General features: G+C 33.8%; 2 protein-coding genes across 2 annotated transcripts; both read left to right on the top strand.

Annotated features, from left to right (window-relative positions):
* Window positions 1-1,068: 1,068 nt before the first annotated feature.
* On the top strand, window positions 1,069-8,767 carry LOC126710280 (peroxisomal acyl-coenzyme A oxidase 1-like). Its single transcript, XM_050410668.1, has 14 exons — window positions 1,069-1,376; window positions 2,117-2,225; window positions 2,383-2,444; window positions 2,697-2,906; window positions 3,199-3,286; window positions 3,369-3,531; window positions 3,866-4,064; window positions 4,562-4,759; window positions 5,566-5,697; window positions 6,835-6,955; window positions 7,036-7,146; window positions 7,482-7,551; window positions 7,953-8,136; window positions 8,222-8,767. Exons 1-14 carry the CDS (start codon window positions 1,239-1,241, stop codon window positions 8,429-8,431), a joined length of 1,995 nt encoding a protein of 664 aa, XP_050266625.1. The 5' UTR covers window positions 1,069-1,238; the 3' UTR covers window positions 8,432-8,767.
* Window positions 8,768-21,408: 12,641 nt separating this feature from the next.
* LOC126708402 (uncharacterized) lies at window positions 21,409-22,647 on the top strand. The gene has a single exon (XM_050408195.1). The coding sequence runs from the start codon at window positions 21,409-21,411 to the stop codon at window positions 22,645-22,647; it is 1,239 nt and encodes a 412-aa protein (XP_050264152.1).
* The last annotated feature ends 867 nt before the right edge of the window (window positions 22,648-23,514 follow it).

Genomic DNA, 23,514 nt, shown 5'->3' with positions numbered 1-23,514 from the left:
TTTATATTTAGACAACAAATAAAATAGAGAAACAAATAATAGTTTATTTAACTTTCACATAAATTGCACAAGAGAATGACTAGTTAAAAAATATATAAGTTTCAGTTAATATATATATATATATATATATATAAAAGTTAGAATGTGACGTGGCATAACTTTCTATCAATTTAGATATGATTGTCTTATGTGAACCTATTATAGTTTAACGGTCTAACACGAAAAGAAAATTAAAAATAAATGAAAAAAAAATTAGAAAAATTACTCAATGTGATATGAGTTACTAGTGCATACATGTTAGATTGTTATCTATGTGTAAACTTGTTAAAAAGGAGAAATTATTGCTCAATGTGATGTAGATAGTAGCTGAGTAATTCATTGTGTACCTAACTACTTGTTACTATCCAAAATGATTTAAAGAGAAAGTATACTCACAAAAATCTAATTAAAAACAAGTCAATAATTTATATTAAAAATTTACCCAATTAGGAGGTGCCAATGAGCACACGCATATACTGTCCATTGATACGGATATACCAATTAGTTGATACTACCAAAAAAAAAAAAAAAAAAAACCATTTCAATTCCTGTGAGTCTGAAACAATCGGCTATGGCCGGTAGAATCGATCCAACCCGGGACGGCAGCATACTCTTGTCTGTTTTCAAGTCTTAACAACGAAAATTGCGTGAAATAGTAGACGACTATATCCACACCCAAAATCCTTATCCTATTTTTGTTTGCTTGCTTCCGACCATCCCATAAATAAGAAAATTGCCTATTTTGTTTTTTTAATGTCTAAAAGTTGTGCAGTTCAAAATTTGACTCCAAATCATATAAACCCACGTGCCGTTTCGAAATACTGTAAAATGAAAAATAAAAAAAACCAGAAGCCAAGTCAAAGCACGCGTTGAATCAAATTTGGAAACACAACATGAAAATAAAAAAATAAAAAAAGCATGGAAAATCGTAATTGGAAACACAATGCCAAGTTGCCAATTACGAGGAACACTGATCCTTATCCTGCACTGTACTATCTTTATATAAAAAAGGGAGCATGTCAACTTGTTGCTTGTTACATTATTTTTAGCCCCACACAAAAAACACCAATCAAAGGCGCATTCAAAGAAAGAAAGAAAGAAATTTGTAGTGAAATTGATTTCTCTCTCTCTCTTTCTCTGTGAGATTAGATAATTGGTGTTTCGCTTCCGTTAGGGCTTTTGTTGAGTGTTTGTAGGAAATGGCGAGAGTTGATCATCTAGCGAGCGAGAGGAGCAAAGCTCAGTTCGGTGTCGATGATATGAAGATCGTCTGGGCTGGCTCTCGCCACGCCTTCGAGATTTCCGATCGAATTTCTCGCCTCGTCGCCAGCGATCCGGTCATTTTTCTTCACTTTTTTTTTTTTTCCTGAAAAATTATTCGTTTGACTTTGTTTGGATCCTGAGAAAGTGTAACAAGCACAACCTAGAAAGTGTAGGAAAGTTGTGCTTGTTTTGGTTCTAACGTAATCATGCTTTTTTTTTTTTTTTTGTCGATTTATTTGCTCTTAACTTTTATGAGAAAAATTGAAGGAAAAAAAGAACTGTGAGCTACCGGGAAACCAAATCGTTTGAATTGTTATGGTGATTGTGTAATGTATCTAGGTTGTGTGGATCCGATATTTGCTATTGTCAATTTGTGAACTTCTTGTTTGGTTTTTCTTAATTGGATCAGTATTCTTGTGTTTCTAATGCTCCGTTTGGTTGATGGGAAATGGTTGTTCAAAGGAAAAAAAAAGGGTGTAGCTTGGAATTTAAGGTCAGCTGCTTTAATTTGTTTTTCCTATAAGTTTTCTTCAACCAAACACGGATGGACCAGAAAGAATTAGGGGGCAGAGCTTTTTCTATGCGGGCCAATGTAATCAAACTAAACAGTAATGAGGAATGATTGGTTGCTCAATTATTTTATTTTATTTTTTTAAAAGATTTTATTGAAAGCTTTCAGGATTTTGTGCATTGGCTCTGTTTAATGGGGTGTGGAATAAAAAATTAATTACAAAATACAGAAAGTAATGGTAATTTTTTTAATAAAAAGAATATTTTCTTGAAAATGTGAATCTGATAATTCTTTTCCTTTTAGGCCTTTCGAAAGGATAACAGGGCTATGCTTGGTAGAAAGGAGTTATTCAAAAATACTCTGAGAAAAGCAGCTCATGCGTGGAAACGGATAATTGAGCTTCGTCTCACTGGTATGTCCTCACTTGATTATTGATGCATTATTGTTATTTCCTTCTGTTCCCTATTTTTTTTTTAAAAAAAAATTTATAATTTATTTACATTTGACAATGAGTGAATACCTTTACAAGTTTTGTTTGTAATTCATATTGGAAAGTGTTATTATTACAGACGAAGAGGCATCCAGGTTAAGGTTTTATGTGGACGAACCTGCTTTCACAGATCTTCACTGGGTATGTTCTATTCGTTGTCTTGATTGTATTGTATTTATAGTTTACCATGTTCCAATAGTTAGTTAAATCTATGAGGAACGTTAAATTATATGTGGGAAGATAGTTCACTGACATATTAAAATTGGTTGTAATTTTTGTTCTTTGAATTTTGTATGTTCCAAAGTCAATTCATGTTTGCTTCCAGGATGATCTTATACAAATATGAGCTTCTTGGTTTGCAATACAAGCTTAATTTATATATTTTCTCTACAGGGCATGTTTATACCAGCTATTAAAGGGCAAGGCACTGACGAGCAGCAACAGAAGTGGTTGCCATTGGCATACAAGATGCAAATTATTGGTTGCTACGCACAAACTGAACTTGGTCATGGTTCCAATATTCAAGGGCTTGAAACAACTGCAACATTTGATCCCCAAACAGACGAGTTCATTATTCACAGTCCTACATTGACTTCAAGCAAAGTGAGTATAATGTGCAATGTGCAATGAGCAACCTGATCTTTTTAGAATTAATCATATATCAGTATTGGAGAACTGCTCCTAGAGTCCTGCCTTTGTTTTTTTGTTTTTCCTGTAACAATATTCTTAAGCATAACCAATGAAGGCTTTTGTCTCTTTATCTATGCATCTGCTATGTGTAGTATAATGCTTTGACAGGGTACTTGAAAAAGAGATATTGTTATGTATTTTTTGTCTCTATGACTGAACTTGTTATACAAAGTTCTTACCATTCAACCTCCACTTTTGTGAATAGTGGTGGCCTGGTGGATTGGGTAAAGTTTCCACACATGCTGTTGTTTATGCACGACTAATCACTGATGGCAAAGACTACGGTGTGAATGGTACCTTCCAAACCCATTAAAATTTTCTCGTTTGGGATTTTTTTTTTCTTCTGTGATAAGTGTGGAATATTCCCACTTTTAGGTTTCATTGTTCAGTTGCGGAGTTTGGATGATCACTCACCTCTTCCGGGCATAACAGTTGGTGATATTGGAATGAAATTTGGAAATGGAGCATACAACACCATGGACAATGGTGTATTACAATTTGATCATGTTCGCATCCCAAGGGATCAAATGTTGATGAGGTTTGTTTTATATAGCTTCTCTCTATTTGCTGTCTTGCTTTCATTCTCTTTCCTCTCTCCTAGATATTTAAATTTATTAATCTCAAATGAGCATTGGGTAAATACTCTATTGAGTCCTCATAATGGGTTCCAACTATTTTACTCATGGTTTGGGTGTTGTGGCATGAACATTGTGCTTGGGTAGAGAGGGGGGAGGGACTTTGAGAAGATCAGCAATGATTTACCTCACTAGCTAAATCCCACTGCCCAATGCAATTAAATTTTATACTTTCGAGAGTACTTGTCAATTTGCAAGGATAGGATTGCTGTTCTGAAGCTTGTTCAAATCTGCCAGGGTTTCACAGGTTACAAGGGAAGGGAAATTTGTTCAATCCAATGTTCCGCGGCAGCTTGTTTATGGTACCATGGTATATGTGCGACAAACAATTGTATCTGATGCTTCCTGTGCTTTATCAAGGGCAGTTTGTATTGCTACTCGGTATAGTGCTGTTCGTAGACAATTTGGTTCAAATAACGATGGTGTTGAGACTCAGGTAGGTTAATCCATTTTTTATTTCAAAATTATGAATATTCGTACTATATGGAAACATGCTGTTGACAGAAAATGTCCCAAGTTAACTTGCTCTTGATAGAAGGTTATGATACTTTGTTGTGTTCAGTTTAATCTCTCAGATGCAAATATGTGTAATAGATTTGAGTAATTTAGAGTGCTGCATAGGATATGTTCTTGTCACATGAGTATTTTTTTTAACATATTTTATATATATATATATATATATATATATAATTAGCAAGTTATACACACTCATCATCCAACTCAAGCTGGTCTGGGTAGATAAATCATTGCCCATTGCTGACTGCTCAGAATGATGCTACGTTAGCCAGGATATACTTATTTTTATTTATTTAAAATTTAAGGTTAGAGTCTTGAAAAATGCTTATTCAATTCCCTGTGGATGAGTTACTATACATTGATTTGCTTCTTTTCTTAAAAAAATGTCTCTTATGCGTTTGCCTCTTTTGTTTTTAGGTGATTGATTACAAAACACAACAGAATAGACTCTTTCCTTTGCTGGCTTCTGCTTATGCATTCAGATTTGTTGGTGAGTGGTTAAAATGGCTTTATACGGATGTGACCCAAAGATTGCAAGCCAATGATTTCTCAACATTACCCGAGGCTCATGCATGTACTGCGGGTTTGAAGTCTTTGACTACTTCTGCAACTGCTGTATGTGAATATTACTAATCTCCAGTACCTTGCTTTTCTTAAATATATCAATCAGCTTTGACTCGGTGTTAGTTACATTTCTCTCAAACACGTTTGCACATACACACACAATCGCCCACAATGATTACCAGGCTTAGTGAGGTTTGATGAGCAAAGCTGTAAAAGGGATGGTTGTGCTGGAGTTTGAGGTCAATCTTGGTACTTGTTCTTTTAAGCCAAACTATGTCTCACAGATTTGATGAGCCAAGTAATACTAACTTGGTAATGAATTTAAACTATCGGTCCTGAGCCAAATACTGAAGACCATGATCTCTAATGCATAAAAATCTACCGAAGTGCTTGATATTGAAAATTGAAAGTCAGATAGTGAATTACGTGAATGTACAAGGTTTGGCATGTGATAAGTATTGTATTTTTCAAGCGCAATTGCAATCAAATCACCTGAAAGCCCTTATTTGATTATTATTGCAATGCCTTGTAGCTCAACTAATACCTTCTCAACTGGCACCTCTTGGTGTTTTTGGTCTAGGATTTAAATCCCCCCTTCCCCCATTATTGTGACTATCAAATTGCAATGCAGAATGTTCTGTTAGTTTTCATTTATTTTTATCTAGTTGTCAGCCATTGTTGTAAATTGGATTGGTTTATATGTCATGTCTTTGAATAGGCAATCATTGTGGCATTGCCCTCATGTGCACACGCATGTGTTTTATTAAGAAGTGATTGCATTATATTTCATAATATTTGTTTATCAGATGCATATATCACTGACCAGTTGTGATGCTTCTAATTGACTTGGGTTGCAGGATGCAATTGAAGAATGCCGGAAATTATGTGGTGGCCATGGTTACCTTTGTAGCAGTGGGCTACCAGAGTTATTTGCAGTTTACGTCCCTGCCTGTACATATGAAGGAGACAACGTTGTTCTACTTTTACAGGTATGTCAAAAAGAATTGTTATTTCTTTTCTTTTCTTTTCTTTTTTTCCATTTAATTTACATGTATATATATATATATATATATATTGGAAGTCTGCTGTTGGTTTGCATTGGCATTGAAGAAGATTTCTCTTTGAATATTGCAGTATGAGTTAGAACTTTCAAAATGTGGCTTAGAATATCATTGGCTGGGTTGGTTACTTGTTAATAAAGGCTTTTAGATGTAATTTGATGTTTTATAGTTGTCTTGTTTAATTTAGTCTTGTCTCATATGAGCATAATCTACCCAAGCAGAAGACAAATTTGGTTGGCCTTTCCAAAATTCAATTTGTGGGCTTCATTTAGGGATATCAAGTTCTTTACTCTTAGGGTCTGTTTGAATATCGCTTATTTTGCTGAAAATTGAAAACTAAAAACAATAAAAAAAAAATAAATAAAGTTACTGTTCACGCATTTGGCACTGTTTATAAGCCTAAAATCACTGTTCATGGACAATGAACAGTGCCAGATGCGCATCCTAAAAAAAAAAACGCAGAAAATGCAAATGTGTTAAACGCAATACCCAAACGCCACCTTACTTAGCATTTTGGTTAAGGTTTTGATCTGTCCAACTCAAATATTGCTTTTGTCATGCATATAATTTCTAAGCTCTTTTCTTCGGAGTATTTCGTCACAAATGTATGTTTTTATTCATTTCTGAAAGAGATTGGGTACTTCTATCTTGGCTAATGGAATATAGTGATGTTTGTGCACCTCATTGAATTAAGTGGTTCTACTGCATATTTATGTTATATCTTTGAACTTACAAATCTTTCCAGAAAGGGGATGTAAGGTTTAGAGAAAACGAAAGTTTTTGCCACTTGCCATAATGATGTTAGAGTATTGGTTTTAGGATCATTTTCTTATCTATTTTATGTTGCATTTGTGGAGATGGCTGCCATCTCTGCAGGCTGTATTTATCTCATCTGTATATTGGTGGAGAACCATACTATAAATCTGATGTACAGCATTGACTAGGTAGGTTACTGGATGTCACTTTGGGTTTGTCACTGTCAGACCAACATATGCAATTGCTAGCACTATGCTCGTCAAAGTTCAAACTGTGTTCTGACATTCTACTAAAAAAATCCTCTTGTAGGTTGCAAGATTTCTTATGAAGACTGTTTCTCAGCTTGGGTCTGGGAAGAAGCCTGTTGGGACAACAGGTTATATGGGGAGAGTGGAACATTTGATGCAATCCCGCTGCGATGCTCAACGAGGTAATACATTTTTTATGCTGCTGGGTAGAGTGTTTATTCTTGCATAGATTGGTAATCTGTATCCTTTTAATGGCCTGCAGCTGAGGATTGGTTAAAGCCCAGTGTAATACTGGAGGCATTTGAAGCTAGGTCTGCTAGAATGTCTGTTGCCTGTGCTCAAAACCTTGCCAAGTTTGCAAATCAAGAAGAGGGTATGCCTAATTCTGCATTGATTAAAGTATATACTAGATGTATCTCTCTCTCTCTCTGATTTGTTATTTGACCATATATATAATTTGTGGCCAACATAATCTTATTGCTTGGATGGGTTGAATATCAACAAGTCATTGCATAAAATATATCCTTGGTGGCTTGAACTTCTTGTTTGTGTTTTTATGTCATCTGTCGAAGTTTGGAACTGAGGTTTCTTCAGACTAAAATTCAAGTTCAGAACCAAGACTTCTTCTGACTAAAATTAGAGAGCTTTATATAGCATAATATATATATAATCTAGATGTGCTTCTACTTACTCTTGTTTTCACTTCAGGCTTTGCTGAACTCTCCGCTAACTTAACCGAGGCATCTGTTGCTCATTGCCAATTAATTGTTGTTTCCAAGTAAGTTTCTTCCACATTATCCTGTCAACTGAAAGTTTATTGGACTTGGCTCCTTGCGGTGCCTCTCTTGTCAAACATCCTGTATAATGCAATCTTGGAATCCTCTTGAGACTGAGGTTTAGCCTTAAGCAACCTTGTGACTGTTTCACATTGTTAATGTACAACTGCATCACATAATTAAAGGATATGCTCTATCATTTTATTGATGTAGAATGGATGAATATTTTTATGTTGACTGCTTTTCCATTGAAATGGCAGCACCACTGTGTACCATGATGTGCTGTCCCTCTCAAGAGACGAAAATAAAATAATTCAGTATTTTTTTGGTTGCTGGTAATAGAAAAAATGGTGAATGCTGAATTAAAATTCTAATTGTGATTCTTTTCTATCTTCAACTTCAGGTTCATTGAGAAACTGCAACAAGACATACCTGGAAAGGGGGTGAAAGAACAGTTAGAGATTCTATGCAACATATATGCTTTGTCTCTTCTTCACAAACATCAAGGTGATTTCCTCTCCACTGGCAGCATCACTTCCAAGCAAGCTTCTCTTGCAAATGATCAACTAAGATCTCTGTATTCCCAGGTTTTTCCCAAACAATTCTTTCTCATTATTAGCCTCTTAATGACATAAAACAACTGATCTAATTACTAAATACATGGATTCTTAGGTTCGTCCGAATGCAGTTGCCCTTGTTGATGCATTTAATTACACTGACCACTACCTTGGTTCGGTTCTGGGACGATACGATGGTAATGTGTATCCAAAACTCTATGAGGAGGCATGGAAGGATCCTTTGAATGACTCAGTTGTGCCTGATGGCTACCATGAATATATCCGGCCACTGTTGAAGCAACAGCTCCGCAATGCAAGGCTTTGAAGAATATGTAACAATTATGCAGATAATTCCTTACAATCCAACATAATAATTTTGGGGCTTTATTAATGTTAATAAAGCGATGATCCCTCACCAGAAGGGGTTGCGTTGAAGAATATATGACAATAAACATTTATGGTCTATTTACTGTGGGTTTTTATTATTGTTAATAGGAAGATCCTACACCAAAAGAAAATTTTTCTAGGATCGTTTTACAAGACTTCCCTCTCACAACGTGTGGATTCCACATGTGAGAGATGTCTCATGAATCTCATGAGCAGCCATTTGTATCACATAACATGGTCATAGATTCTATCATATGCTCTCTTTTTTCTTTTTCTTTTTTTGTTAAAATTCTATCATATGCTCTAGCAAAAAAAGATATTATATGCTCTAATTTTGATTCTCCATGGGAAATCTCTCTCATCTTATCTGATATTCGCAATCCGCTTCCCTGTTTCTTGACTATGAATTTCAATTTTTTTATTTTTTATTTAGGATGGTGATGCTAAGGTGGTCATAGATTCTATCATATGCTGTAATTTTGATCCTCTGTGAGAAATCTCTCCTATCTTATGATATTAACCCGCTTTCCAGTTTCTTGACTATGAATTTCAATTTTTTATATAGTTCATCAAATGAGATGGCTCATCTTTGGACCTGATGGGCTTCTTTTTCCTCAACTTGAAAAACTCATTCCATCTCTTTCATCTCTCACTAGGTCTTTTATAAAATGTAGAGGCGATTTTGGCCCATTAGCATTTATTTTTAAAATATTTAGGCCCGAAACACTGTTTGGGAAATATATAGCAATATACCACTTTTTTAGGTACTCGAGCTTGGCAAGCTCGAGTACCATGTTTTTTTAATCCACTATTGCCCCATATTCAAGGAACCCTATAGTGGCGTTTTTAAGCCCTATAGTGACGTTTTCGGGCCAAAAAAACGCCACTATAGGGCTTAAAAACGCCACTATAGGGCCCCTTGAACCTGTTATGTGGACTTATAAAAAAAATTTTGCAGGAAAACGCCGCTATAGGGCCCGAAAACGTCACTATAGGGCTTAAAAACGCCACTATAGGGCCCCTTGAACTTGTTATGGGAACTTATAAAAAAATTTTGCAGGAAAACGCCGCTATAGGGCCCGAAAACGTCACTATAGGGCTTAAAAACGCCACTATAGGGCTCCTTGAATATGGGGCGATAGTGGATTAAAAAAACATGGTACTCGAGCTTGGCAAGCTCGAGTACCTAAAAAAGTGGTATATTGCTATATATTTCCCAAACAGTGTTTCGAGCCTAAATATTTTAAAAATCAATGCTAATGGGCCAAAATCGCCAAATGTAGAAGTCTTTTGTTAGAATGTTGATAGGTCAAATTGTCTTTGCCCTCTTTGGGGCTTGGACTACCATTCTCACCTCGAACTCAATGCGACCAGGAAATAACACTAACCTTCAAACCTTCAATGGTGGGGAGAAGGTATCTTGCAACAGCTTCAAACGAGTTGATAGATTCTGAGTCAAATTTTGTTAAGTTTAGAAATTTCTTAAATGTCAAGTTAGACCAAAAAAAAAAAAAAAATTTCAAATCATATGATCATATCACAAGAGGGTAAATTTGTAATTACATCTATTTCTCAAAAAAAAAATATATATATATATATATATATTATGATTACATCTAAATTAATTCCTTATTAGTTGTTAATAGAAAAAGGGAAATGCTAACGAGTGCCCTTAGGGTACTAGTTAATAATCCATTTAAAAAAAGTTTTTATGAGAAATGAAAAAAAAAAAAAGTAATTAATATTTTGACAACTTTTTTCATTTTCTATAAAAGTGGTATTAAAACTTTCCTAAAATTGATTATTAATGAGTGTCCTAAGAGCACTTGTTAGCATGACCCATAGAAAAGGGAAATGCTAACGAGTGCTCTTAGGGCACTAGTTAATAATCCATTTAAAGAAAGTTTTTATGGGAAATAAAAAAAAAAAAGTAATTAATATTTTGATAGTTTTTTTTATTTCCCATAAAAGTGGTATCAAAATTTTCCTAAAATAGATTATTAATGAGTATCCTAAAAGCACTTGTTAGCATAACTCATAGAAAAGGGAAATGCTAACGAGTGCCCTTAGGGCACTAGTTAATAATCCATTTAAAGAAAGTTTTTATGGAAAATGACCATGTATCACATAATGCTACTATACTCTTAATCTTGAGGTTTTAGTCTTTTTTTTTTTTTTTTTTTTTTTTATGGGTTCGGTTTACCTTCAGTATTTTTTTAACTAAAATCTCTTTTTATTTTAATGAGAGATTGTCACATTACATATTAACTAAATAAAATGTGAAAATTAAAATTCATTACCACTTGCCATTGTACATCTATATCTATATTCATATGTATCTAAAAGATGAAGCGTAACATTTATTGTTGCCGCGCTCCAATTGAGCCACATCAGCATCCACGTTATTATCATTTTTCTTTTCAATTTTTCTATAATTTTTTTTTACATTTACTTTTTTTTTTTTAATAATTACACTTTCTCCAACCTTTCTCATCCCCTTACCTTTTCATCTCCCCCACTACCCTCAACCTTAATATCACTATTCATCTTTCCCTTCGCCTTTCTCTCTCTTACCTTTTCATCTCCCTACTACCCTTAATCTTATTATCACTATTCATCTTTCCCTTCGTCTTTCTCTCTCTTACCTTTTCATCTCTCTACTACCCTTCATCTTCTTTTATTTTGTCTCTTCATATTCACATCATCATACTATAAATTTGTCATTCTCTTTTCTCTTCTTTACATAGTTTTCCCTCACAAAAAAGTTATATCTCTCTCTCTCTCTCTCTCTCAATATTTTTTGGATTATTTTTTTATTTTTCTACTTTAAGTTGATAAAATTTTTGTGTTTGTTATAACTCTACTTTGGGTTGATGCGATTTAGTTTTGTGTTTTAAGTTTTTTTTTTCCCTCTTTGATTGTTAAGTGTTGTCCTACTACGTTATAAAAAATTAAAGATAATATATATGAATATAATATATATTATTCTATTATATAACATGATTTTGGTAATTTTTTTTATATATATTTTTTTTCTTTTCATCTTATTTTATTCAATATTTAAACTTAGTCACATTCTTCATATAATTAAATTATTTATGTTTTCTAATTTTTATTTTAAAAAATTAAACATATAATATTTTATTTAAATTCAAATAAATAAAATTGTACTCATTTTTTTTTACTTTACACTTTCTCTAACCTTTCTCATTCCCTTTACATTTTCATCTCCTCACTACCCTGTATCTTAATATTACTTTTCATCTTTTCCTTTATCTTCCTTATTATTGTACTCTTTTTGTTTCTTCTTATTATCATCCTTTTAGTATAAATTTGACATTCTCTCTTCCATTATATGTATAATTTTTTCTCACAAAAAATTTTATTTCTCTCTCAAATTTTTTTTTTTTTTTTTTTTTTTTTTTTTTTTTTTTGCATCTCTACTTTAGGTTGATAAATTTTTGTGTTTTTTAAAAGTCTACTTTAGGTTGATGCAATTTAATTGTGTTTTAAGTTTTTTTTTTTTTTTTTTTGTTCACTTTGATTGTTAAATTTTATCATATTGCATTATAAAGAATTAAAGACAATACGTAGGAATGTAATATAATTATATTACATAGTATGATTTGGATAATTTGGTATTTATTTAAAGATAATTAATTTGGTTTTTATTGTTATATATTTCATTTTTAATTTTTTTTCTTCTCATATTATTTTATTCAACATATTGGATTATAAAAAATGATAAAATCAATTAGCCAATATCATTATGGAGTAGTAGTTTATAGTTTTACGTATATAAAGAAATGAAATATATAGAGTTTATATATGTAAACATTCACATTAAGTAAATAATATATATATATATATATATATATAAAAGGTTTAAGAAAAAGTATATGTATGGTTTTTATTAACTTAAAAAGTTATTGAAAAACCAACTGTTAATAAATAGTAACTAAAATAATAATATTATCACGCGCAACACATGGGTTTGCGATTAGTTTAAAATAAAAGAACATGTTCAGTTAAAAAAATACTAAAGGTAAGCCAAACTCTTTTTTTATCACCATAGTTTAAAGGCGAAATTACACTATTGGTCCATAAAGTTTACTTGTTGAGCGCTTTTAGTTTCTGAAGTTTCAATGGAGTTCTATGAGTCCCTAAAGTTTTAAAACTAAACACAATTGCTCACTTCACTAACTTCCGTTAGTTTCTTTGCTTACTTGTCTAATGGAAGAATGAGTAGACATATTTTTAATGATGTGGCAACCTGGTCATATCAGCTGCAACGTCTAAAAGGAAAATCGTTGCAATGTAACTTAAGTGGCCGAATCAAAATTTGACACTTCATTTAAAAATACAACCCAGAACCAAGTCACCAAAATTCTAACGGAACCTTAAAATCTCTTTTCCTGTCTAGTAGTCCTTTCTCTCTCTGTAAATTTTATCCAAACATGATACATCAGATAGATACGGCGAGACAAGGAGGACTCAAGACAGCAGCCACTTGATTTGGATCAAAGTCTCCAAAGACCTTCAGATCTTCAAAGAGAGGCAGCACACCTGAAGTCTTATAAGATCCTAAACTAAAACATTCATGAAGCCCAATTTTTAGCGTATAAATCTTAGGAAAGCAATGCTCAAAGAATTTACCTAGATTGTCATAGTTTTCTTGTTCAACTGATCAAGCTGAATTTTTGCGCAGAGATTAGGCCAATGATCAAGTCAAATACCAAGACAAATTATATAATATTAAAAAAAAAAGAGAAATAGATGGAGAAAATGAAAGGGTCCTATTGGGTTAGTGAGAAATTTAATTTTAAATGTTCACAACAAGAGATCTGCTCCAGGTATTGAATATATGTAGGACTATGTTAGCTGTGCACTGATGTACGAAACTCTTGCTTGTGGATCTCCTTGTCTTGCTGCCTCTGGAGATTTTTGACATGGATTTCATTGAAGTTACACAGAGAGAGAATGAGAGGTAACGGGGAGAGAGAGGGGTGAACGGAGAGGAGAGATTTTTGGGATTTTTTTAAATAAAAAATATTGCAATGTCATTAAAAGTATGCCTACTCATTTTTCCGTTAGACACGTAAGCACAAAACTAACAATAGTTATGGAGAGACCAATTGTGTTTAGTTTTGAAATTTTAGAAACTAATAGTGCTCAGTTGAAACTTTAGGGACTAAATGTGCTCAACATGCAAACTTTAAAGACTAATAATGTAGTTTTGCCTAGTTTAAACATGGCCAGGGTTGGAAGCCTCGTGGACATTTTGCTCTTCTACACAATTGAGAGACTCCTCTTCAATAGAATGGTATGTTCAATGGGCAAACATCCTCAAATGGTCAAAAAAAGCCTTGGCTGTATGGCTTATGCTAGAGGAAATTGGTTACCATGACTTAATCCGAATGATCCATTTCTTTGACAACAACACAATCGAAGCCCTTTTCGACGAAGGATTGCAATGCCTAGAATGCATACAACCTAATGCAATTGAACCAAGTGAATCAGAGGACATCCAAGTTTTTGTAGGTCTACTTGACGAGCCCATGAACCGAAGGTTCTTTTATTATAACCGAGAGTTCATGCACAAGAGCTATATGCATGTTATGGAGACTGCTTGTGACAAAATATTTGGTGAGACTTCAGCTATTGAGGTAGATGAGTCGGGTATGCGACCAGTGGTTAGACCTCTGGGTGAGGGAACTAGCTCACATGGTGCAGCCCTTGGAATTTTTTGGACTCACAATGAGCCTGGTGAGGTATTAGCTCATGCTAGCGATGAAGTGCCAAAGCAATCAAATTTAAATCCTGATGCAAGTGAGTTTTATCCTGGACAGACCCCAGAGGAAACTAGGACTATGTTCCTGACATTCTCAAGTGGTTATCCTCTTAGCCGAGAAGAGATTGTCAACTTCTTTACCTCGTATATAAGCTCATTATTCTCTAAATATCACTTTCTTTATTTTACTACTTATCATCTATGATTCCTTTGTCTATATATATGCTAATTATTGTTGCAGACAGCTTGTTACACCGTTTTTCTCAGCCTGTAAAATCATAACACAATTTTAATTGTTTTTTATACACGGTGTGTTAATTATCTTTGTGATGTTATGTTTATAGGAACTGGGGGCCAGTGGTGAAAGAGGTTGTGATTGAAAGGACTCGTCCAGGACAAGATCCGGTATATGGGCGTATTTTTTCACCACTTCCTTGGTGATACCAATGGTTTTAAATGGGCAAGTGAAAGCCAAGTTCTTAGTGAATAGCAAACATTTGTGGGCTCGAATTTACGTACCCCGTCACCGAGGAAGTAGGAAAAAAATAGAATATTATAATGATTCTGTGTTTAGTAGTTCCGTTTTAATCATACCCATATATAGTTTTAGTGCTATATTCCAAAGATGCTATCACTGATTGGTTAAAATGGTTGGAAACTTGGAATACAATGTGCATATTGAACTTTGAATGAATTTATTTCACTATTTTGTGTTGGTTTGAATTTTCTTCCCCTGATTAATACGGCCTATTACTAATTTTTTGATAGGTATATAATGAGGAGAGGTTCAAACCATATATATGAGGTACCATAAAGAATGTCATTATTGTTGAAGTATTAATTAAACCTCAAATTCTCAAATCTTGTACTACATATTGGAATTTTAATTCCCAACGTGATTAAACTATATTTCAAGTCGAAATTTGAGTCAATGAAACCAAATGAATTTATATGAACATGGCATGAAGTAAATCCAATTAAAGTAACCATGTATGGTCCTCTTCTTTTATTGTTTATTTGGATATAAGGTTAAAAATTCATTGAACTATTTATGAATAGCTTGGGTTCATTTCAATAAAATATTTGCTTATGTTTGTTTAGAAAACAAGTTAAACTCAAGCTTAGATTTAAACTAAACTATTAAGTAAGCTGAACTCAAGTATAATAATATATTCATAAACAAGTTTGCAAGTGGGAGCCTCTATTTATGTATAAATTGAGATTAGGCTATATAATTTATTAATTATCTAAATAGTATTTTTTAACAATACAAAAATTGATAAATCTAATTTGGCATAAGCTCATAAAAAAAAATTCTACTTAATTAACTCAAATGATATAATTTAAATATAATTTAGTTATAAATTATTAATATAGATTTGTGAAGGGGCAGCAAATTTTAGTTGTAATTTTTATTATATATAGAGAAAAAATAAGTTAATTAAGTAACTCATAAACAAGTTTGAACTTATTCAACAAAAAATAAAAAATTATTTGCCAAGAATCTTGTAACTTAATTGATACATCTAGTACTTCTAATAGAGAAGTCAAGAGTTCAAATCTCTCATTCCTCATTTTAACTTTCGAATTTATCAACAAAAAAGAAAAGAAAAGAATTAAGTTTAAATATGTAAGCTAATTTGATGATGAGTTTGAGTTCAGCTCATGTTTAAATAAAACTAAATAATCTAACTCTAAATTTTTAATACTCGGTTGGACTCGTTGCTAGCCCTATTTGGATTTTAGATAGAGGTATTTAGAATGATGCTTGGATTTCATTTTTCCCATTTAAATACATTAAATTAAAGTATGAAGGGGCAATTTTTTTTCCTCTCCATAAAATTTATGAATAGAATGGATTTGAGATTTATTAGTATATGGATTTGAAATGATTAGATTCAAATTTTTTTTTTTTCAAATAAAGTAGGCGTGGGTACCTAAGGCATGCTTGGCAACGTCCTCAGCATGCTTAACAACGTCCTTGGCCGACCTTGGCATGCTTTGCAACCTAGGCGTCCCACATCGAAAGAAAACCCCTCCACTTTCTGCCTTATAAGCTGTGAAGTAAAGTGAGTAGTGTACCACCAAGCATCTCTGTGATCACAAGAGACTTGGTGGTACACTACTCCCTTTGCTTCACAGCTTATAAGGCAAAAAGTGGGGGGGTTTTCTTTCGATGTGGGACGCCTAGCTTGCAAAACATGCCAAGGTCGGCCAAGGACGTTGTTAAGCATGCCGAGGACGTTGCAAAGCATGCCGAGGACGGTCGAGGACGTTGCAAGCATGCCTAGGACGTTGCCAAGCATGCCTTAGGTACCCACAGTAGGCAAACTACCTTTACCTATCAATGGGGGGAGTAGGGTAATTCATAATTTCCCTAATTGTCTTTGAAATCAACAAATTTCTCCTTTTATATTTGAAAAATGAGAAAAATATTGCAATTTTTTTTTTTTAAAGTTAAAACCAATGGAATTATAATAATAAAAAACAGAATTCAAGAAAACAATAATGCAATCCTCAACTTTTTTTTTTCTTTATTGTGGTGTACAACTAATAACTTGTTAAAAAGATTTCGTTGAATTTAACTAAAAAACATAACAAATTAGGAATATTTGCTCATTTCTCAAACATAAAAGAAAAAATTGGTTGGTTTCAAAATAAGAGAGGGACTTGTGAACTATCCCCAAAACATGAAAAGGAAAAAATCCAATAAAGTGACATAAGTGTTTTTGTTAGTGTAAAGTTCAAAATCAAATCTCTTCTTAAATCGATTCTCAAAAAAAAAAAAAAAAATCTCTTCTTAAATCCATAAAAAAATAATAAAAAAAAAATAAAAAAATCATTCGTAATAAACTCCATCATTTTAAATACTTCGGAGATTGTAGGAAACTAGCATTTAAAAACTAACTATTCAGTTAGTTGGCCCCGTTTGCAAACAATTTGTAATTGTAACAACTCGAGCCTTAGAGGGTCGATTTAGGGCCTGTAAATCGAGCCTCTAAGGCTCGGTTTACCTGGTTTCCTATGCGAAAAGTCCACGTGGAGTACACGCAGAAATCGAGTGTCTGAGACTCGATTTCCACGTGTACTCCACGTAGAAATCGAGTGTCTGAGACTCGATTTTTACGTGGAGAACACGTAGAAATCGAGTCTATGAGACTCGATTTACTTAAAGTGAAATCGAGTCTCAGAGACTCGATTTTCACACAGTCAAACCAGCTCACATGTCTTGGTCGTGTCTAGTCTTGGGCGTGCAGGCGTGCATAGAATATCTGACATGAAGTCTGTTTTTGAACTGACCAGCTACTGTATTGTATTATTTTTGGTCTCTTGCGTGCCATCAAGTCAGCTACTGTGTTGTATTTTTGGTCTCTTGCGTGCCATCAAGTCCATGCAGAGAATATCTGACATGAAGTCTGTTTTTGAACCTTACGCTGACCAGCTAACGTGTTGTATTTTTGGTCTCTTTTGGGTGTGCCATCAAGTCCATCAAGTCTGTGTTTTTGTGCAAAGCTGACCAGCTACTGTGTTGTATTTTTGGTCTCCTTTGGGCGTGCCATCAAGTATTTGTTTTTGAGTGGGTTATGTCATTTTGAATGTGCAAAGCTTATAAAGAAAAGTCTGACCAGCACTGTTTTGGCGTTGGTCATATCCGTGTTTTATTTTTGGGTGATTGGTCTGTAATAAAAAACTCTCACACAACCTCTCACACAACTCTCAGAAAATATTTTCACTGCCTCACACAACTCACACCTTCAGCAACTTCTCACAAAACCTCTCTCAACAACTCTCACAAAACATCATACAACTCTCATAAACTCTCATACATCAGCAGCAAAACATTGCTCCTCTCAGTCTCATACAATCTCAGCAGTATATTTGCTCATCCTCATGTCAAGTAAGGGTCTCCTCCTCACTATCTAGTTGGTTGTTTAGTGTATATAGCTGCTTTAAAAAGTGTTGCTTGCATTGAATTTGTCATGCCATTTCTTGATAAAATATTTGTTTGTATTAAATATTTATATTTGTTTCGTAATAAGATATTTGTTTGTATTAAATATGTATATTTGTTTCATAATATTAGTTTTTTTTTTTTTGAGTAATCGGCCTGGAAGCCCAAGCAGGGCTCCTTATGTATATTAGTTGGTTGTTTAAATATGTATATATATTTATATTTATACAACTATATGTTTAAATATTTTTATATATATATTTATATATATATATATATTTTTTTATATTTATATATTTATAGAAATATATTTATATATTTATAGAAATATATTTATATATTTATACAACTAAATGCAAATATAAATATAAATATATATATATATATATATTTATATAAATATATAGATTTATATTTATATATTTATATATTTATAGAAATATATTTATATATTTATACAACTATATATTTATATATTTATAGAAATATATTTATATATTTATACAACTATATATTTATATATTTATACAACTAAATGCAAATATAAATATAAATATAAATATATATATATATATATAGTTATATAAATATATAGATTTATATTTATATATTTATATATTTATATTTATATTTATATATTTATATATTTATATTTATATTTATATATTTATATATTTATATATTTATATTTATATATTTATATAAATATAAATATATGTACATATTTATAGAAATATAAATAAATGTATATATTTATACAACTATATATTTATATTTATATATTTATATTTATATATCTATACAACTATATATTTATATTTATATATTTATACAACTATATATTTATATATTTATATAAATATATAAATAATAGACACATAAGGAAAGAAAAAAGAAACAGGTTCAAAGAATTGTGCAACCTCCAACTTTTATGAAATTCCAACCATGAGAAAGACATTATTGAATACAGTAAAAGCTATGAAAATAATTGGGTCACCAGTCCAGTTGCACCTAATTAAGCAGCTAGCATTTTTCCATTTTCTGGATGACATAAAGCTGATGACATATTAGCAGATTCGAAACAAATTTACTGTCATGACGGATTTTTTATTGTATGATTTTTATGATTCAGAGTCAAAATTTGAGTTTGTATATCACATCTAGTATATTTCACTGTATATTAATGCCTTGATTTTCAAATTAGATGATATGTCTAATTTGATTGATCATGATCATATTCACATTAGTGTTTTTTTTTTTTTTTTTTTCTTTTGTCTGATGAACACTGCTCTATGTTATTTCATTAATAGTAGTGTAATAGGGTATGCCATTAATTTCCGTAGCACTGGAATGATGATATTTTTATTTATATTTTTGTTAGAGCTGAGTTTAAAATTTGTAATGGGGGTGAGTTTTGTTTTTAGTTTTTTTATTTGTTTGAGTACGAAATTATAATGATTGAGTGTGTTTGTATGTGATGTGGGGTGAGTATATGCAATTGTTACACTTTTAGATCCCTTGTAATTTTTGTACTTTGAGTAGATAGAAAAGGTTTTGTAATTCGAACATAAATGAAAGAGATAAAATATGTCACTAACATAAATTTCCTTGGCTTGGCTCTCTAATAGGTTCACAATCTTTGAAGAATATTGATATAAATGTATACTTCGGTGGACCCCTTCACAATCCTGAAGGGATTGACGGATTCCCATTTAGAGGGGAGGGTATCGAATGCTACTACATGATGTTACGTCGTAAGTTGAAGACGTTGAATGATTTGAAGAGGAAAATAATGGACGAATTGAAATTGAATCCTGCTTGGTATGACATCAAGATTATTTATCGTTACCCACAAGAAGTCCTTCATGAACGGATAAATTATGGGTATATGGCGATCAAAGAAGATAAACATGTAAAGATGATGTTTAATAGGATCCAGAAAATGCCCCAAGTAAATGCTGCTGAGTTGTATGTAAGTTTGGAGGCGCCTGCAGATAACACTACTGAGGTGGTGCAAGAAACAACTACGGCTTTACAATTTACAGCCCTAGATGATGGATGCACTACAATGGGAGGGTATACGATGGGAGGGTATATTGCACAAGAAACAACGATGGGAGGTTATACGCTCCCATCTCAAGATCATGTTGCTAATACTAGTGAAACCCTCTATCGTGAAGAGACACATTTAGAGGAGGAAGACGAAGACGAAGATCATGTTGCGAATGATGGTGAAAATGTTGAGGTTGTGGATGAGTACGAAGAGAGGATTGAGCAAGGCGACTTTGAGAACGATGTGGATGAACATGAAGTCGTTCCCAATTTTGAAGAGGAAAATATGGAGGACCATGATGAAGGTGATGCAAATGATGATATTGGTGTCCAGTATAATAGAAATACGACCACTGGCTACAGACCTCCTGCTGAGTCATTCTACTCAAATACTTGGGAAGATATGGTTGATCCTTCACGTCTTCAGATACCATTTGTCTCTACTTGGGAAGATGGGATGCATTTTTCTAAAGGGTTGACTTTTGCAAATAAAGATGCGGTGAAGCATGCATTGATAATATACGCAGCAAAGGATAATAGAAATTTTATAATCCGGAGGTCGACCAAATCGAAATTGTGCGCCGCATGTGTTGATGACAACTGCATGTGGTATGTTGGGGCATACATGAAGACTAAATTCAATGGTATGTGGATGGTTACGTCTTATGTGGGTCCACACACTTGTATACCCTTTGGCCTAAAAAGAGATGGTAGAATGATGGATTCGCATTTTGTTGCATCAGAAATTGTGGGAAAATTGCAAAAAAATCACACTACACGTATTGATGACCTATGGGAGATCATACGTACTAAGTATAATCATGAGCTTTCTTACTATAAAGTATGGGACGCAAAACAAAAGGCAATTGCTAAGATATTTGGGGATTGGGAGGAGTCTTACCAAAAGTTGCGAAAGTTGTTGTTGGCATACTTGGATGAGGACTCAGGTACCTAGTACAGCTATCACACCATACCTAGGCTAGACGAAGGTACTGCGGTACTACGCTATGTATATTGGGCATTCGCTCCATGCATTGCTGCATTCCAATATTGCAGGCCAGTGATTAGTATTGACGGGACTCATCTGTATGGTAAATACAAAAGGGTATTGATGATTGCAATGGCAACCGATGCTAACCAAAAGGTTTTGCCTCTCGCCTTCGCTGTTGTGAACAAGGAGTCAGGGGCTAGTTGGAGGTGGTTTTTAGAGTGTCTCAGGACTTCCATAGAGCATGTCATACCTAACGATGGCATTTGTATTATTTCTGACCGACACAAAGGTATCAAATGTGCCATTCGAGAGTGGCCTAGACGTGAGGACGGAAGAGAACAGGTATATCACCGATATTGCCTTCGACATGTTGCTAGCAACTTCAACAGACACTTTGATAACCCGATTCTAAAGGCATTGGCCTTGAAAGCTGGATATGCGAGTAATGAAGCTAAATTTAAGTCCATAATGCAAACCATTAAGGAGGCTGAGATTAATTTACTGAGGGGTGTAGACCCTACTGATACGCGGATTGAACGTTATATGCCATACACATATCTAGTGAGTGAGGATGTGGAGAAATGGACCCAGTCACATGATGGTGGAAGACGTTATGGGGCAATGACAACCAATATCTCCGAGTGCTTTAATGGGGTACTTAAAGGTGCCCGCGGTTTGCCCATTGCTGCAATGGTTCATTTCACTTGGTGCAAACTTGTTGCATATTTCCACGATCGACATAAACAAATTACTTCTGATCTCTCTCGAGATAAGGTGTGGAGTGATTATGCAATGGAGATCTATAGCAGAAATGAGCAGAAAATTGCAGGACACACTGTGAGGAATTTTAATCATGCAGAGGGTGTATATCAGGTGGTTACCCCGTACAATGACCATAGAGGTGGAGGGGGAAACCACAGTCATGAAGTGCGCATATTTGCTAGAACATGTGGTTGCAGAAAGTGGCAAAACTTGAAGATCCCTTGTTCACATGCAATTAAAGTTCTTCAAGATCTGCATCTCAATGCGACCAACTATATTGACCCATGTTACAGTTTGAACAACGCCATTCTCACATATTCACATAATTTTGTGGTACCAAAGTCAGAGTCTGAGTGGAGGGACATTTCCGGACCACGATGGGTGCCTGACCCACTGCTGTTGCGGGGCATAGGTCGTCCTGTGAAGTCAAGAATAAGGAATGAAATGGATGGGGTACAGCGAGAACGGGGAAGCCGGAGGGAAGATCCAGACTTGAGGGAGACTCAACCGAGGCAACGATGCGGAGTGTGTCATCAAGAGGGGCATAACCGTAGAAGTTGTCCCAATTCCCGTGGGGCATCGACAAGTGGTACTGCTATAAACTAGGCAAGTGCCCTCACTGTTTTTATATAATATATTCAGAATTTCATTTTCTTATTGTTCTTTGCATTTGGAAACTAATGACCGTATTTTAATTTTTGGCAGGCAAGCGGAAACTCGATTTTGCTAAGTCACATTGTACGTGGGACTTGTGGTTATCTTCTGTATGGACAAGTGCTAGGTGACTATGTAGAGTCTGTTGTATCAGTATGGAGAAGTGCTTGGTAACTATGTAGAGTATGTTGTATCAATATGGTTTAGTATGGACAAGTGGTAGACAAATATGGAGACTATGTTGTATTTATTAGTTGTTATTTTGGTTATTGTTGAATGTTGTTGTAATTGAACTATTTGCTGTCCATTGTACTTGTTACTATAGTTGCGTTGTGCAGCTTTTGCCTATAATGCCAGCAATTATATTACTTTGCCATTAGGTGCTACTACTTTGGCAAATTCAACCACAGGGCCCTCCTTTGAAGCGATGATAGCTAGTATTGAATGTTTTTTGTCCGTTAATAGGGAACCTATAATGGGTATGAATAGTAACTGTTTGAATCCAGTTGTTTGCATATGATGTACGAGCAATTTACCAGTATCATATGCTTGTATCTACTTGTTTACCGCTGCTCATGTTATGTGTTCTGGCTCTAGTTTACTGCTGCAGTTATGAGAAACCAATTATGGTTTACTGCTGTGCCAAAAACAAAAAAAAAAAAAAACCCCAGTACAAATCGACTCTTTGATAGTCGATTTCCCATAGAAATCGACTCTATGGAAATCGACTATAAGATGGTCGACTTCCACTGGGGGATTTTTTTTTTTTTTAATCCCAAGTTGGGAACTAATTTCAACAGGCAAGTGAATAGGATTGAA

The sequence above is a fragment of the Quercus robur genome, chromosome 12 (genome assembly GCF_932294415.1).
Source record: "Quercus robur chromosome 12, dhQueRobu3.1, whole genome shotgun sequence".
NCBI lineage: Eukaryota > Viridiplantae > Streptophyta > Magnoliopsida > Fagales > Fagaceae > Quercus > Quercus robur.
The sequence above is the reverse complement of the archived record's forward strand: the minus strand, read 5'-3'. Positions and strand labels throughout refer to the sequence as shown.

Coding starts and splice junctions, on each gene's coding strand:
- LOC126710280 (XM_050410668.1), top strand. CDS start 1,239: ATGGCGAGAGTTGATCATCTAGCGAGCGAGAGGAGCAAAGCTCAGTTC. Junction 4,065..4,561: donor ACGATGGTGTTGAGACTCAG/GTAGGTTAATCC, acceptor TTTTGTTTTTAG/GTGATTGATTACAAAACACA. Junction 7,147..7,481: donor GTTTGCAAATCAAGAAGAGG/GTATGCCTAATT, acceptor TTTTCACTTCAG/GCTTTGCTGAACTCTCCGCT.
- LOC126708402 (XM_050408195.1), top strand. CDS start 21,409: ATGGCAACCGATGCTAACCAAAAGGTTTTGCCTCTCGCCTTCGCTGTT.